At 38.1% G+C, this 16,743-nt stretch overlaps 1 protein-coding gene across 1 annotated transcript in view; it reads left to right on the top strand.

The window, feature by feature from the left end:
- Positions 1–16,743, top strand: part of DNTT (DNA nucleotidylexotransferase) — a 97,008-nt gene that overhangs the window by 2,294 nt on the left and 77,971 nt on the right. The window contains exons 2-3 of the mRNA XM_075504091.1: positions 1,855–2,029; positions 8,404–8,529. Coding sequence (XP_075360206.1) covers positions 1,855–2,029; positions 8,404–8,529 — 301 coding nt within the window. The remainder of the gene's footprint in view (positions 1–1,854; positions 2,030–8,403; positions 8,530–16,743) is intronic.

Raw genomic sequence — 16,743 nt, 5'->3', positions numbered from 1 at the left:
ACTTCTCCAGGTGTTACAGAAGAACTGCAAAGCAATCTGTCAGGTCCATTTGAAATTTACTGTATATGCACAAGGCTGTCACCAGCATGGGCTACCAGGAGGTTACGGAGGCTTGCAAATGGAGCCAGCTGCCATCAAGACAATTTATTTTCCAATTCTAGGCTTATTTCTATAAAACCTGTCAAGTAATGACACTGTCTGTGCCTTCCCCCCGAGAAGTTTAGGAATCTGTTTACTGATATCGGTTAATTTTGGCATATGTTTCAGAGATACTGAGGTCCTACAAGTTTCATGAAAATGGAGAGTTTCCTCCTTTATCTGTTGTTATCTTTGTGGGTGGCAGCACCCTTCTGGGGTGTGTGTGGAGGGGGAACACTAGGAATCACTCAAAATTCCCTATCAAGTTAGTAGTTTTCTAAACTTGCTGAGGAACATCAGCTGGCTAAGTAGAAATTTACAGATCATCCTAAGTACGTATGTAATTTTTTCTTGAAACATAACTTTATCCCTGTCCATTATTTTCCTGTGGAAGGTGCAGAACTGTGTGTTTTTAATCATGAACTATCATGGGATTCTTTCCAATGTTATTCTAGTACATCAACCTGAATTTAGTGTAATAACCTTTGTGCTACTGTATTTTTAAGCAATGTACACCATAGAATTTATTGAACAATAACTCAATCTGTGAATTTTATATTCACTAAACTAAGATAATCAGTTTTGTAAGAGACTGGCCTCTCGGTAGCAAGGAAGTGGTCTTTAGATGGAGTGCATAACTCATAAGATTTAAGTCATGAACATTTGACAGTGCCCTGTGTAAAGAGCTTAATGTAAGTACAGAAAAGTTAAATTTACAAAAAGATATTACTAGCTGTAAAGCTTTAAAGAATTACTGTAACAGACTTTTTAATACTGTAAAGCTTTCATTCATTGATGAGGAGTATTGGGAAGGGGCTGTCAGGTATTGTAAAGCAGCGTTTTCATTACGGTACTGCTTGTGCAAGCCAAGTATTTTTACAGTTGCAAAAAAAAGTGTAATAGGATAGTGTCTTTGTCGTGGTTTAACTCCAGTTGGCAACTAAGTACCACACGGCTGCTTGCTCACCCTCCACTCCCTGGTGTGATGGGGAGAGAATTGGGGGGGGGGGAGGGGGGAAGTAAACCCCATAGGTTGAGATAAAGACAGTTTAATAGGACAGCAAAGGAAGAGAAGGTAACGATAAAAGAATATACAAAATAAGTGATGCACCATGCAATTGCTCACCACCTGCTGACAGATGCCCAGCCCGTCCCTGAGCATCGGTTGCTGTCCCCCAGCCAACTCCCCCCAGTTTCTATACTGAGCATGACGCCATACGGTATGGAGTAGCCCTTTGGCCAGTTGGGGTCAGCTGTCCTGGCTGTGCCCCCTCCCAGCTTCTTGTGCGCCTGGCAGGGCAGGGGAAGCGGAAAAGTCCTTGACTGGTGTAAGCACTATTTAGCAACAACTAAAACATCCCTGTGTTATCAACATTATTCTCATCCTAAATCCAAAACAGCACTATACCAGCTACTGGGAAGAAAATTAACTCTATCCCAGCTGAAACCAGGACAGTCTTACGGAAGGCAAATGACGCTGAAAGAAAGAAAATGCTGCACTTATAGGAGCTGTCAGGCTAAAGTCTTTCCTCAAAACAGAGTCAGTGACTGGAATAGATATATTGTGATATGAAAACGCAACTGCTTCCCACATCCTAACGTACAAGATGTACTACAATTTTCAGGAAGTGCATGGTAAGTAAATATGGAAATAACAGCTCTGTATCTGTGGATTCAGGAAAAAAAGAAAACTTCTTTTTGTATACTTCTTGACAGTGACTCTGTCACTCATATTGTGGCCGAGAACAACTCTTACCTGGAGGTGCTAGACTGGCTGAGAGGACAGGCTGTGGGCGACAGCTCCAGGTTTGAACTACTGGATATCTCCTGGTTCACAGCCTGCATGGAAGCGGGAAGACCAGTTGATTCGGAAATGAAGTATCGTCTCATGGTAAGACAGGTCCTTCAGTACGAATACAGTGATATTCCAAATGAATGACTGTGTGTGATTATTTTTTTTTTTTTTTTACCTAAAAACATATATACTTGTGTTGTGCTATAATTTTTGAATTTAACATTTTTTTTCCCTAAAGTTTACATGAGTAATTCACACAGTTTTAATAGATTAAAAAGACCTTCCATACCTTCTGTGTCAGTGTCCGGTAATGCTACGTTACTATGCTGTCACATGTTACAAACTGTTAATATACATCATTCCTGTAAGAGAAGGGTGCTATTAAAGGGGAAATATCCATCAATGAAGCACTTGCTGTTGTTGTGGTACTTGTGGTCTTTCCACAAAGACTTCATCATGGTAAATGTCCCACTGAGAGCAGTGCGTTTTAATGGGCTCCTGATGGAATACTTTGCCTCTTCAAAACAATACAAAAATATTAAAATCTTTGCCGTTTGGAAGTGATCAGCTAACTGCTGGGCCCTTGAAGGACCTGTGGAATGAAGGCTGCTGCAGTCTGTGGACATGCATTTACAAACTTGGCACCATCAAGTATAAAACTATGCTAAGAAAAAAAGCTTTTATTATATTGTATTATCTCTCAGCGGGAGCTGTAAGTCAGAGGGTGTTGTGAATGACAGGCTGATTATTTGGTGAATGTAGTTTGACCTTGAAGCAATGGATGATGACATATTTTCCTCTGATCTATATCTGACAAAATTATGTGCTAATTTCTCAGATTGGAGCGTAGTGTGAAATGGTGATATTCAGTACCCCCAGTACAGACTGTAAATGATGAGGGTGTGGTAGGGATGCCCGGGTGCGCTGTGCACAGCGTGACGACAGCACGTGCCGCTGGCCCATGAAATAGACCCTGCGCTGTGGATGAACCTATTGCCTTGTTCTGCATGCGCTCAGGCCTCCCGGTGATGGATTTAACATGCACTGGTGAAGAAATGAATTCATACGTCAAGAGAATTGTAAGTCTGGTCTACAAATCTCTCTGAAGTAAGGTGAGGGATTCCTGCTGACTTCTGAGGGTCTGGATTAGGCTCCGTGTGAACTGTGACCCCACTGCAAAACGGTAACTGGGAAACCCATGCGCACTGGGACCATGGCAGGATCCGTGGCGTGTACCTTCCTGTGAGGCAGAGGATGCCTGAATATTTAACAGCAATATGGCACTGTTTGCTCTTCTTCATCCTGATGTTTAGATTATGAAGGATGATTCGTAAACACCACCCTTCCCCAAGAAAAACCCTAGCTCCTGATTAATTTTTTCAGTCATCTTTCATTGCCAGAAACTCTTTTCGAGGATTTTACATATAAGAATTACTGTTTAATAACACTTCGGGGCGGGGGAGGAGTGAATACACCAGATGGAGCTGTCGCTCTCAGACTCAGCATAATTCCATGACACAATACGTGTTTATATTTGCAATCCTTTCAATGAAGTATTTTTGCAGTACATTTATAATATTTTCAGTGATCTGCTGGAGGGAGAATAGACCAAAGAAATTAATGCAAAACAGAAAAAAACGTGAAAACTTTATAACTACTTCATTATGTAATCTCACAGGCAAACAGGTCATAAAAATGTAAATACTGGGAATGCAAAGAAGTTCTCTAAACAAGAAATAAATCCAAAACGTGAACAAAATCCTGTGAAGTTTGCTGAGAGTTTCACATCAGGATTGAAAGTAAACCAAATTGACCGTTATGTACATCCTTAATTTCAGCAGTGCGTGAAAACCTATAGATTCAAATATCTCAGAAAATATATTTTCATTTTTTTTTCTTCTCAAAGCAAGAAATGCCTTTGTCTTTCTCCAAAATGTCTCCAATGATGCTGAAGCTTACTTTTTTTTTTTTTTTTTTTTTTTTAATCAGTGAGAAAGCTACTGTAAATTGAACTGCTTTAGTTTTCTTCTATACATAAAAGTCCTTTTGGAATACTGCTGGAGCAGAAACTTCTGAAAAAGGTAGCAGCGCTGTCAGGAGATCATTATTATACTTTGAGACTGGCTCTGCAAGTAAGAGCTTGTGTTTTTATTGAAACATAAAGATTTCACACTAATAAATATAGAGTGCAATAAGCAAGCCAGTGACAGCTGTACCGTTAACTTTAAAGCTTATAGTTAAGACCAGTCTTAATTATATAGTGGCTCTAAAGTAATAAACAATTTTTGTAAAGCAAACAAGGAAGGAAGAGAAAGGATTCTATAAGTTCAGCAAATATAAAAATAATTTTATTGTTGCAGTGTCATCGCAATTTTTTTTTTCTGCTTTGAATTACGAGTAAGGATTGAAGTAAAGGTTAATTTTCTTTTTAAGTACTAGACTGAATGAGTACATAATGTAATTTAATTGGAGTTTCACTGAAGGCAAATTTGGTCCATTATGTCAGTCTTGTGAAATGAAAGTGAATTAACAAACTTGGAACTCAGGCTACATCATGAAGGCTTTGAGGTAAAAGGAATGGATTGCAGTGGGGGAATGTTTTGGGTGAAATCTAGTCTACATGTAGGTTAGTGGTAAAATTCTCATTAATATCAATAGCAGTAAGATTTCATCTTTCAGATCTTACAGTAGCCTATTTGGAAGGTTGTTCTTCATTCAGGACATTTGTTTTAATGCATTACTGAAAAGAAATGCCCTTCTCCATGCAAAACAAGGGAAATAAAGTCAGAGTTACAGACTGTTAGCTAACACATTAATTACAATTCTCACTAAAGTACATCTCTCCGTGGTTGCGAATGATCTGAGAGATGCTCTGATGTTAGTCATTGATGTACATGTTAGTCAATGTTAGTCATTGATAGAGTACAAAAGATGGGGTGATCAGATCTAAGATGATCTGAATTCTTACTGATTCATTCAGTAACAGTTAACTTTTATAGTTAATAGCCATCACTTAATTTAATAGGCTATGGAAGAGTGGTAGCCAAACATCTGCTTTAAAGGGAAATAAAAATATTTCTCTGGCAAAGGAATGCCTTTGTCCAGAGACATGTTTCCCACCACAAGCAGATGGGTATTCAGGACAATAGCAGGACATGGATGTTAATATGTATGCATGGGCATCCCTACATGCTAGAAAGTAGTGCTGTTTCCTGGGTAATGGAAAAGAAAGAGGCAGAAGAGAAGCTTTCAGAGGGATAAAAAGAAAGGAAGAGAACCATAAGTGGGTTGGCATCCTCAGCAGCCTTAGGAACTGTGCCGTGGCTGAGTCTCTTCTGCCTTCTCCTCAGTCAGAACCCAAAAGTTGTTAGTTATTTCTTTAGAAAGGAAAAGAGATTTTCCTTGAACAAAGGATTTCCTTCCACATTAGGAAAAGGAAATACTGCATCTTTTGATCCCTTGCCATATCATGTGACAGGCAACTCATATTTAACATTTTCCAGAGTGTCTCACTCTGTTGCCTCGTGAAAGAGAGAGTCTCTAACTAATGGAAGAAATCCTTCATACTGACAGTCAGAGTTTCCCAGAAAATAAAATGAAACTTATAAACTGGCTGCCTTCTCTTCATAAAATGCTGGATATCAGCAGACTTTAGTATTTGATCAATGCTGTCTGGACTTTACAAAGCTGCTGGCTGTTGAATAATGTGTCCTGATGCAGTCTCTAGTATCTGCGCACCTTATTCACTGCTGCTCCATTTTCTCTCTCTCTGTTATTTCCCTATGTCGTTATACTTCTTTGTGTAGTAAAAAAAAAAAAGTTTGACAAAGAGCAAAGGAGTCCCTCCAAGATTAATTTTGCAACTAAGCCTCTCTGCTGTACAGACTGATGCTAGTGGTACAGACTGATTTTCCTGCTTATGCCATGCAGAAAATGTCACTGAAGGGGTGGCAGTGACATTCACTGTTACTGCAGCCTGGATGTGGGGTACAAACTCTGACTAGCTCTAGCAGTTAGAGGCTCTAGTTAAGTAGCCTACACATTTGGATATTTTTCGGTGGTTGCTCCTGTGTAGTTTACTATAATTTCATTTTAATGTAGTGGAGATATCTGCAAAAAAAGGAATTTTAATGCTTACATTTTTCTCGTATCCATATTTGCTTCTTCCCAGTACTACAAATTATTTTGAGGTAGTGTGAGTTTCCAGGGTTGCTTGTTCTACACTGTAATTGCTACTGGATTAAACTTTAGGTTTTTCCATTAATCTGTACAAATGATTTTATCCCATCTGGTCTTCACACCAAAAAGCAATACCAATCCTGTTCTTATGTTCTGCTGATGATAGGAGATCATCCCTGTAGTTCTCATGCAGGCATCATAATATTCCCTACGAATCAGACTATAGTAATTACTGTTTGCTAGATGTTTTTGCTGTTGATTTCTAGCCAGTTTCTTCTGTTGTTATATATAATCAAGTCCTGTTAATTAAAAGCATAACTATTGCTGATTAAGAAAAATGATCAAATATCTTTGCTAAGGCAGGAATAGGATGTTTGTGCCAGTCTATCACCCTCTTAAACATATAGAGTTTCTGCATTACTTCTGCTCTCATCCACAATACCAGGTAATGCTACATGTAGGACTCTTGTTCTTTGTTTGTCTACATCCTAATGAAGATAATGGCTTATTATATATTCTATTCAGTAATGTTCTCTTTCTTCACAGTCTTTGCAGCTGGCACTATCATTTCAAGCAGTATATTAGCTGTAATCAATCATAGTTTATATGATTTAAAATCAATTTTAAAGTATAATTCATGAATGTGTGCAAAAGTGGATGAGTTGTGCTGTTGATCCGGGCTGAAACCCATTTCGGTTATTCCCAAGAGTGGTCTTACACATAAAATAGCTTCCTTCCTTTCAGTGTATACTATGAAAACTGCCATATAATTCACTGCTTCTTCAGCTGTGCAAGCAAATGCCTTTTGTGTGTGTGTGTGAATACTGTTATTTAACTACTCTGTATCAAATACAAAGGCAATTTAGCATGACATTATATGTGGGGGGTGTGTGTGTGAAGGCACATCCACATATTTATAGGTTTGCCTAGTACAGATGCTAGCTTTATGTCTGCATGTCTTTGGATGCAGGGGAGAAAGGGCTCCTCATTCCATTATTGGGATTAAAATTTCCTCTCTGTATCTCTGTGATATTTGTTGTTGTTGTTGTTGAACCATTTCCCTGTGGCTTTTGGATAGTGCAATGCAATAAGTTTTTGACAGATCTGCCAAATGTTTACAGACAAAATGACAAATAGCAAAAAATACACAGAAATGCTGAGAACGCTTTGGGTGTTTCCAAAGTATTTCAGACTTGGACACTTTTAATGAAAGCAAAGGAATTAAAGGACTGGGCATATAAAGCAGCAGAAAAGCTGGTGCTAGATTGTCTTTTTCCAGTTGCTTACTGGTCAGGACACTCGCATGGTGAGGACTCATGCTCAGGACTCTCTTTTGCCAATGGGGACACGACTCTGTGTATCCTGCCTTTCAGAATTCCCTTCTTCCCACCCCACTGGGGTAGGTTACCCACAGACTTTTTTGTTGACCTTGGTCGATTTTGCATGGAGCAAAATTAGGCAAAAAGCAAATGAGCATGTAGGTAGCCTGGTGCTTGGGAAACACCCATTTAAGATTTGGCACCTGGCTCCTTTTCCTTGCTGCAGTGAACGCCTAAGAACGATGTCTGAATTGGATCAGCGTGTATGGAAGGGTCTGAGTGAGAAACCACATCTTAAGGTGAACACTGGCTGTTGGATGAAAGGATGGAGATGACTCTCCTATGGCTGTTCGTAAATATTTCCTTTGCTTTATAATGACCCGAAAATAGAACATTTAGCTTAATGAATTAAATCCAAACCAAAAAGTTTTCTTTCATTTTACCTGGCAGAGGGGGGAAAAGTTTAAAGTCATACATACGTTTTTCCTCCACCACTGAATTTAGCTACAGATTGAAAAAGTCAGTCATTTGAGCATCTCTCTCTTCCCCTCTGCCCCTTGGTCTAACATCCCCGATCTTATATTGAATCATCTAGTGTTTTCTAGGAAAACTCTCTGTTCTTTCAAGCTTATCCGCTCTTAAAGCTTTGTAGTTTTTCAGTCTTACTGCAATAATAAGAGTAGTAGTAGAGAGACTTTTTTTAAATGACAGTGCCATTGAAAACTCCCTGCAAGAACTTACTACAGAAAATGAAAAATCCCGGTAATCACCAGATAAACTGGTATTGTCAGTGCAGTCAATGTGAAATTAAATGTTTTTCCTAGGAAGATGGTATGAGCATTATTATTCTCTTACCTTCTCTTTAAAGGTACATATTTTGGGCTCATGAAACATATTTTTGGTATTTTAAGCTATTTGACAGGTGTGTCACCAACCCTTCTCCTCCTCCCCCCTTTTTTTTTTCCTTGTTAGGAACAAGATCAGTCTCCTCCTTTGAATACACCTGAATCAGAAGAGGCATCATTTATTGCAAGGAAAGTATCTCAGTATGCGTGTCAAAGGAAGACAACTTTAAATAACTACAACAAGAAATTCACGGTAATACTTATCCTATCCATGAAATAAAAACTAGTATAAGTAAAATAATTAATACAGTACTTACATCAGTATTTTCTATGGCACCCTCAGCAAATTCATGAGTTAAACAGGCAGCACAATGATAACAATTTAAAGAAGTTATAAATCTACCATACTTAAATTATAATTGAGTGCAAGCTTAATTGCATCCTTTAAGTATTGCTGAAAGCTTAACACAGTGGATCTTTAAATACACTAATAGCTTGTAAACACATGAATTTTTAAAACAAATGATAGAATAACATTCTGAAAATGTCTTTTAGCCTTTCATCACAGTCTTATTTGGCAAGTTGGAAGTAATGATAAGCAAAAGTTTGGTTTACGTTAGCCCAAGGTACTTCACAATTGCTGTGCTGCCTTCTCTTTTACCTAGGTGTTCGGTTCTTCGAAGTGTGGTTGTAAGCTTCAGATTTTCACAATTGCTTAGTTATGAAAACAGATTGTGTGGTCAATGTAATTACTTTAACATGACAAAAAAACCCCTTAAATTGTCTAGGTAAATCAAAATCTTAGAGGCTGTCATATATCCTATTTAATGCTCATAACTTTATACAGTTCAATGGGTATGAAGAGCCTGAGTCATCTGGTCTAAATTCCTCTTAAGTTATTGTGCCTAGTGGCTCCTCTTGGCTCTAGATACTCAGTAACAACTATTCAATATTAAACATTTGACACAGAGACTCTAATGTGGTATAGTCTGAATAAATCTGCCATAGTTACATTCATACTCTTCAACTATAACATGAAACACCTCCTCATCTTCCTAAAGTTTTATTATTTATAATTTTTATGCTTTTACTTAGTGTGCCTGTAAATACACACAAATCTCTCAAGTAAATATTATTTGTAAGATCTGTATAAAAAGAATAACAGATATCAGTAATTTGAGAATAAAAAACATTTACAAGGTAAATACTAAAACCTCTGGGAATTCAGAACTAAAGATAAACCTAAGAGCAACTCTGAAATGTCTTGATCTGGGAATGCAAAGTTAAAAATTAAATAACCTAAATTTTGCCTTGTAGTGATGCTTTGAAATAATCATCAATTATACCATTTATATAATAGTGTTTATGGTACTCAAGTAGCTTAAACTGTTTGCTTATTTAAAAAATTTTCCCTTTTTGAGCAACCTGATGGGAATTGAGTTTTGACCCTGCTTTGAGCCTGCGGTTGGCTCCAACCCGAATGATTCCAACATTCCCCAAACGACTTATTTTGAAATGGTTGCTGTGCCCCACCTCCTGCTAGAAAAACAAGGCTGTGAATGTTACCATTTAACCTCTTGAAAGCAGTCATTCTTCTTCACTGTTTACAAATATCAAATACACGCTGCTGTAGGGGAAGATGTCAGACCAAAGGTAGCATGACCCAAAGATTCTGTAAAATACTGGCCTTCTTGGAGGAGCAGGAGCTAAGTGCCTTAGTTCTGCACTTCCTGAAAACAGTGGAATGTGGGAGTCTGGCTCTTTGTGGAATTTTGTGTAGTAGGGCATTTTGTCAGTCGCTGTGAAGGTAAAAAATTAAAAGTAATTATGATGGATAATGGCGAAGTACAATGGCTACTCCTAGAAGGCACAGAGTTGTTGATTTTTAATTGTCATTAACATTTTGAGCACAAAAAGGTCTACAATAAGGTAGTACCCTTTTTAATGATCCCTTTAAACATTATTTTTAATTTTTGAAACATCTACTATCTTTATTTGTAAATTCACACAGTATTTTTCCATTTTAAAAGATAGTACTACAACTCTAGTGAATATATAGTTTGTCTTCTAGCTGTTGAATTCCTGGATTTAGTCTAAGATTCAGTTCAAATGAAAACTATGCTAGCAGCAACCTACTAATTGAGTGGTTGCTGTTATACCTGTGTTTCACAGAGAGGCAGTCCCTAAATTACTTCCAGGTTTATCATTGCAGCAGTCTTAATGTCAGAGTACAACCTGTATTTGATAAATGAATTTAGCTGAATGCATTAGAAGCAGGGCAGTTTGACTGAAGCACTGAGACTCCCTTCTGTTATCCTATATATCAAACATTTCTGAGTCTGGGTAGAAATTAGGTTTCATAGTGACGAAGGTGGCAGTTTTTCATCCTCATACTTTGAGAGTAACTGTTCTGAGTTCATGCTGTATTTTATTTCTGGAGGTGGTACTGGACAAGTTGATAATGCGTATGAGTCTGTCTAGCATCTGCATCTTGACAGCTGTAATGTGTGGTGCGTTGACCTTGGCTGGATGCCAGATGCCCACCAAGCCACTCTATCACTCCCCTCCTCAGCAGGGTGGTGGGAGAAAATAAGATGGAAAAAAACTCGTGGGTCAAGATAAAGGCAGTTTAAAGCAAAATCAAAGGAAAAGAAAAGATTTATTCTCTACTTCCCATCAGTAGGCAATGTCCAGCCACTTCCTGGGAAGTAGGGCTTCGGTACGCATAGCAATTGCTCTGCAAGACAAACTTCATAATAACGAATGCCCTCCCTCCTCGTTTCTCTTAGCTTTTGTTGCTGAGCAGATGTCATATGGTACGGAATATCCATTTGGTCAGTTTAGGTCAGCTGTCCTGGCTACGTCTTCTCCCGAGATCTTGCCTACCCCCAGCCTACTGGTGAGGAGGGAATGTTGGAGAGACATCCTTGATGCTGTGCCAGCACTGCTCAGCAGTAGCCAAAACACTGATGTGCTACCAACACCTCTCTAGCTACCGATACAAAACACAGCACTATGAAGGCTGCTAAGGGGAAAATTAACTCCATCTCAGCCAGACCCAATACCTAATAGAACTTCTTAGGGCTGTTTCTCTTTTTCCTCACAACCAAAGCTTCCAATGACAGCTGAAGGCTTGGGTGTTTATGGACTGCAAGAGCTGGCCCGTTCCCTGGAGGCCTGCCAGTTAGTCTGCCTAATGTCACAGGAGCCTGATTTTCAGTTTTGCTGTTGTTTTGTTGGTCTTGTATTAAACCTGTAATTCATGTTCTCAAATAAAAGTGTTCCAACAGATTTTTCAGTGCGAGCACTTAGCAAATGCACTGAAGCATTGGTATAATTCACTTGTGCATGCTGTGGGCAGCCAACCATTAAATGACAGATTTTTCCCTGGCTCAATGCCATACATCCTGAAAATTAGGTCCAAACCATCTTGAATTATGTGTTGATGATAGTATTTTGTTATAACAACTTTATTCTGTGAGCCAGGGTTGTTCTGTTTTCTTACGATTTTCCTGTTTTCCTTGGTTAGCTTGAAAATAATGTTTTTCGATCTTGCCTATAACAGGGGCACAAAGCTATTATTTGCTTATGCATTCTTGGATGAACTCATGGATTCTTCCTTACTGGACTTTGCCCTGATACCCTGTATCAAATTCCTCTTTCAAATGAGTAGTAGCTGTGTTTGAGAAAGAGTGGTAGTTACGTTTGACATCTTTTAGTCTCTTTGGAAGAGCAGGAAAACAGTCACTAATAGGCAGTGACGTGCATACAATGAGGCTTTGAATGTGCTGATTTCTTGGGAGAGGCACTTTTGGAAACTTTTCTGGAGAAATTGGTAATTAGTGATCAGTTTTAATTTTGAGTCCTGTTCTGTATATATTTTACCATGAAGGACCGTTTATTAAAACTGAACAGCAGAGATATTTGAGGAGAGCACATGAGGACAATGTGGTGGTTCAACACACTAGATGCCATTTCTACGTTCAGCTGTCCCATGTTTCCTTTCTATTGTAATAGCCAGAAAATAACTTACAGAAAGGTGCAACAAACCAGTTTTATATCATGGAATAAGCTACAGAAGGGTTGGCAAAGACTGTGCTAGTGTTCGGGTTTCATGACTATGTTTGACTTTGGGCAAATCCTACCCAAATTATTTTTTATGAGCTGTTGAGTAGCAGCAAGGCCTGTTGTGTGAAGAATAGGCTCGGTATGTCAAATTGCATGCCAAGGAGGAGACAGTGGCATTGTGTGGCAGTTCATGGAGGAGAAATGCAACCACTTTCAGACTTGTGGGGCCTCATGCAGTCTTTGGGTCACTGTGTGTCACGTACTGGGGCCTCACGGTACAGAGGTTGGGAACCACTGCCATGGGCTTTACTGATTTGGATGATTCAGGAATGTGCCTGAACACATAGCCCTGAATCCACAGGTGAACTGTAGCTATTCAGATGGGTAAAGATGCAAAACAAAAGGGAAAATTGTTTCACCAGAGGCTGTACCTTAGCATGCTTCCTTTAGGTTTGTCTTGAACATTAATGTTATTATGGAATATAATATTATAATATTGTTCTCTGGCTCATTTGTAAATAGCTAGCCATCCTCCCCCTCTCCCCCTGAAAGTATACGCTTGGGGGCTGCATTGTGTTTTCATGTGGTAAAATAAATGGAGTCATTCTGCTGTGCCCGAGAGGGATTGTTGGATTTGAATATTAATACTAGACTGCAATAAAATCCAGAAAGACATTCTTCTGTGAGGAAAATACAATTTAATTCTTACAGAAGAAACTAATTAAGTCAGAGGCAAACGGTTCTGTGATTCTGAGGCTTATTGCTAATGCTACTGAATGTTACTCCGCTTTGGCTGTTACTCATGGTAATGAGAATGTGGATGTTTAGCATGGGAAAGATGCCTGGTTTCCTTTCCACTTTGTTAGAGGAAAAAAAACCCCAAACCTTTTTTATTTTCTCTTCTTTTTGTACCTACAGAAATATGTATCAGTTATGCCAGTGGCTCAAGCATTTATTATTATTCCATTTTAAAACAGACCTCAGGAGAACCTCAACTTTAAGTTTATAATGAACTTGGGAGCTCTATAGGTAGAAAACCACTAACTGAATACATACCCTTAATAACATGTACTGTTTTACTGACATAGCTTACTTCAGTAAAAATTCTCCAGACAGTACATCAAAACAGCAAATTTTGTAAAGGTATGTGAAGTGTATATCTGTCCAAAATGAACTGGTGGTTTGGGCTAAGGAGGAAATATATCTTCTCATTTTTAAGGTAAGTGGGAGACTGCTCCCTAAAATACAGACAGACTATAAATACACCTGCACATACTGGCAACCCAAATTTGTATGTATACATCAAGTCTATACTGCTTTCTTTGGCCATATTAATGTGTGTAATATACTTTTAAGATCTTATGTTTCTTATTACACTTTGTGTTTTTATCTGCTGTAGGGCAGTGTTGCGTGATTGACGCTCTAACTAGCATTGTTGTGCTGTCAGCAAATCTTTTCTCACAATTGTCTTGTTTTCTTTCACATTATGTGGAAAAATACGGAAACTTCTCAAGAGCACCACTCTTTTCTGTTGTAAGAAATGAACCTGCTATTATTGGTTAATATGAGGAGCAGCTGGAGCTAACAGATATTTATTTCTAATAACAGTGTGTATACAAGGACCCTGAGATCATGCACATTATGCTATTACTGTTCTCATTCTCTCAGCTCCTTTGTTTCTCCAGCTGATGTAAGATGATGTGATAAAATCTTTGGACCTGGGCAAGTATTGGGCTTTTCAGTTCAGATACCAAAAATAAAATAAAAATAAATTCAGATTGAACAAAAATGGATCATTTTATTTATTTGGAAATCACTCTACTCAACACTACAGGTTGGCTCAAATGGCTTAATTCTCCTTGAAATAAGCACCTGAAAGTATTCCTTTTCTTTCTCTGTGTATACAAAAGGTATTCATGTGCCCTATGACTCTTCCCATTGACGCATGAAAGAAGGATTTACACCAGGAAAAGTGAGAAGAAAATTATTTGAATGTATGGTTCATTCTAAATCTCTTTAAAATCACTTTGGTCAGTTTTGAACGGACACCAAACACTGGCAAAGGCATGTGATGAGAACTAGGACGCACCCTTTGGATTTATGACTTACTAAATGAACTTCAAGTAGAAAACAGTGACTGAGAGGAAAAGCAGTTTAACTCAAATTGCTGTTCTGAGTATAGTAGTCTTTCAACCACGTATCATGTAGGGTTATTTCTGGTGGGGGTTTTGTTTTTTTTTTTTTTTTTAGTTTTGTTGTTGTTTGTTTTGTTTAGCACACTTTGCTATTTAGCTCTTTGGCGGATTAAGTTCACCTATACAATGGTATGTTGTTATTTTTTTATTTGTGCTGCAGTAGCATTTGCAGGCTCAAGTAAGATAGAGGCCTTTCTTATAAGAGATGCTGTACAAACACATTGTAAAAGACAATTCAAGCCCTGGAGAGTTCATAGCCCTAATAGACAGCAAATGAAAGATAGCAAAGGAAACAATGGCAAGGCAGTCTGAAGCAGCTTTCCAAGGTCACACAGCAGAGGAGCAGTGGGTATAGGCATGGGAGTAAGAGAAGTGCCCTGTCCATGAAGCTGTAATGCTTTCTTTATAAAACAGATTAGATTTAAAATATTTTCTTGGTGGTATAATATTGGTGATGTCTGTTCTCGCAGAGTCTTAAACAGGTTATTAAAGACTATTTTGCAAGTAGCAATGGAACTGCTCTGACAATCTTGTTGAAACAAGCAGGATAATATGAAGCATAGCATGGGACCATTAGCTTTTTTTGCTTTTCTGAATATGAGCAGACTCATGTACTCTCGTATTCATGTTGAATGTTAGTGGGTTAGCTGTTCAGCAGGCATAAACCAGCATAGCATTATTAATTATTATTTTTTCCGACAATCGTTCTCATATATTAGTTGAGAACCTTGCTCTTTGTGTTGATTTCAGTGTTGTGATTTTTTAGCATTTATGATATAATATTTTAGTGTGCATGTGCAAGATGCTTACTGGTAACTTTGCTTTGTTAATGATATTTTATCTTATTAGGTCTTAAATACCAGATACTGAATGAGCTTCAAAATTTCTGTCAGTACATCTATCCTTTTCCTTATTTTTAACTTAATTCAACAAAATCTTTGTGTACTTCTGTGTCTGACTCGCTGGGATCTGAAAGTGCATTCCATCCGCAAATTTTTGCATAGCCCAAGTCTCTCCAATGTACATTCCACAATTTCAGACATGGATGGAAAATTTGCAATAACTGAAGAACTGAAATGTAGCCCAGTTATCTTTCACATTTAGCTAGAGCAGCCCCTGCAGAATATCCTGGAGATTATGAAAATCCCACGTTCTGGAAATCTCTAGAAACTTAGTTTCCTGTTAAACCAGTACTTTTTAAACAGGCAATCCGAGTATTGATCTGATTGATAAAAAGATGGCGAGGTGCTTAATGTAAGAGATATGAAGGTTTAGAATAAATGGGGGGTCAGTAACTTTCCTTTTTATATCACTGTAAGTAGATTTCACCAGAGATCTAACAGATTGCAAGCTTTTTCTCAGCTAATATAGGAGTTTCATGTGCTTTCCCCCTCTGGAATATTATTCAATATGGACTATAGTATTCAATAGACAGCAATTCCACTTGGAGATCAGTTGCTTTCTTTTTTTAAAGCAGAAAGATTTTATCAAAAAGAATGTCAAAAGCAGTTTTATGTAAAAAGACAGGTCTGTAATTAATTGCAGCATTTGCAAACAATGTTTTCTACAGGGAATAATGAATATTCAATACTATTTAATTGTTTATTTAAAACAGCTTAATGAGCTTCGCAAAGGCAGGAAAACACTGAAAAATGCAAACTAGAAGGATAAAAATGCTTTGATTATATTTTCTCATTGACTCTCAACAGCCTCTGAGTAAAAATGCTACATGTGATTGTCTTTTTCAATAATGGTGGTGACACAGTTTTTCTGAAAACTGCCCTCCCGCTAGTAGGAAGGGGCTAATACCTCTCTAAAACAGCAGTGGTACTGGTTTACACAGACAAATTTATCATGATGGCTTATTATTCAGTGTAGAATACATCTATTTAAATGTGCACGTGAGAGGCCGCCTGTTGGGAGTGAGAGAAAACATCCCTAGACCTTTTGAGCCTCCTAATCAAGAAGAGGGCTTTGCCAGTCGCTGTCATTACTACATACTGCTGAGCAGGTGCTTGCAAGAACTGTTTTCTGACTATGTTTTGTCTGTATAGACTATTTTAACAAGAAGGTAGCGACTATATCTTTTTGGTTCTGTCCCCTGATTAATCCTGCTAGTGTTAACCAGAGTAAGAGATTTCTTGCCAAACACTGCTTTCTTGAGTATTCATGTGCACAGATTGTAAAGAGAGAAAAATAAAGAA

Source organism: Mycteria americana, chromosome 6 (assembly GCF_035582795.1).
Source record: "Mycteria americana isolate JAX WOST 10 ecotype Jacksonville Zoo and Gardens chromosome 6, USCA_MyAme_1.0, whole genome shotgun sequence".
NCBI lineage: Eukaryota > Metazoa > Chordata > Aves > Ciconiiformes > Ciconiidae > Mycteria > Mycteria americana.
The sequence above is the reverse complement of the archived record's forward strand: the minus strand, read 5'-3'. Positions and strand labels throughout refer to the sequence as shown.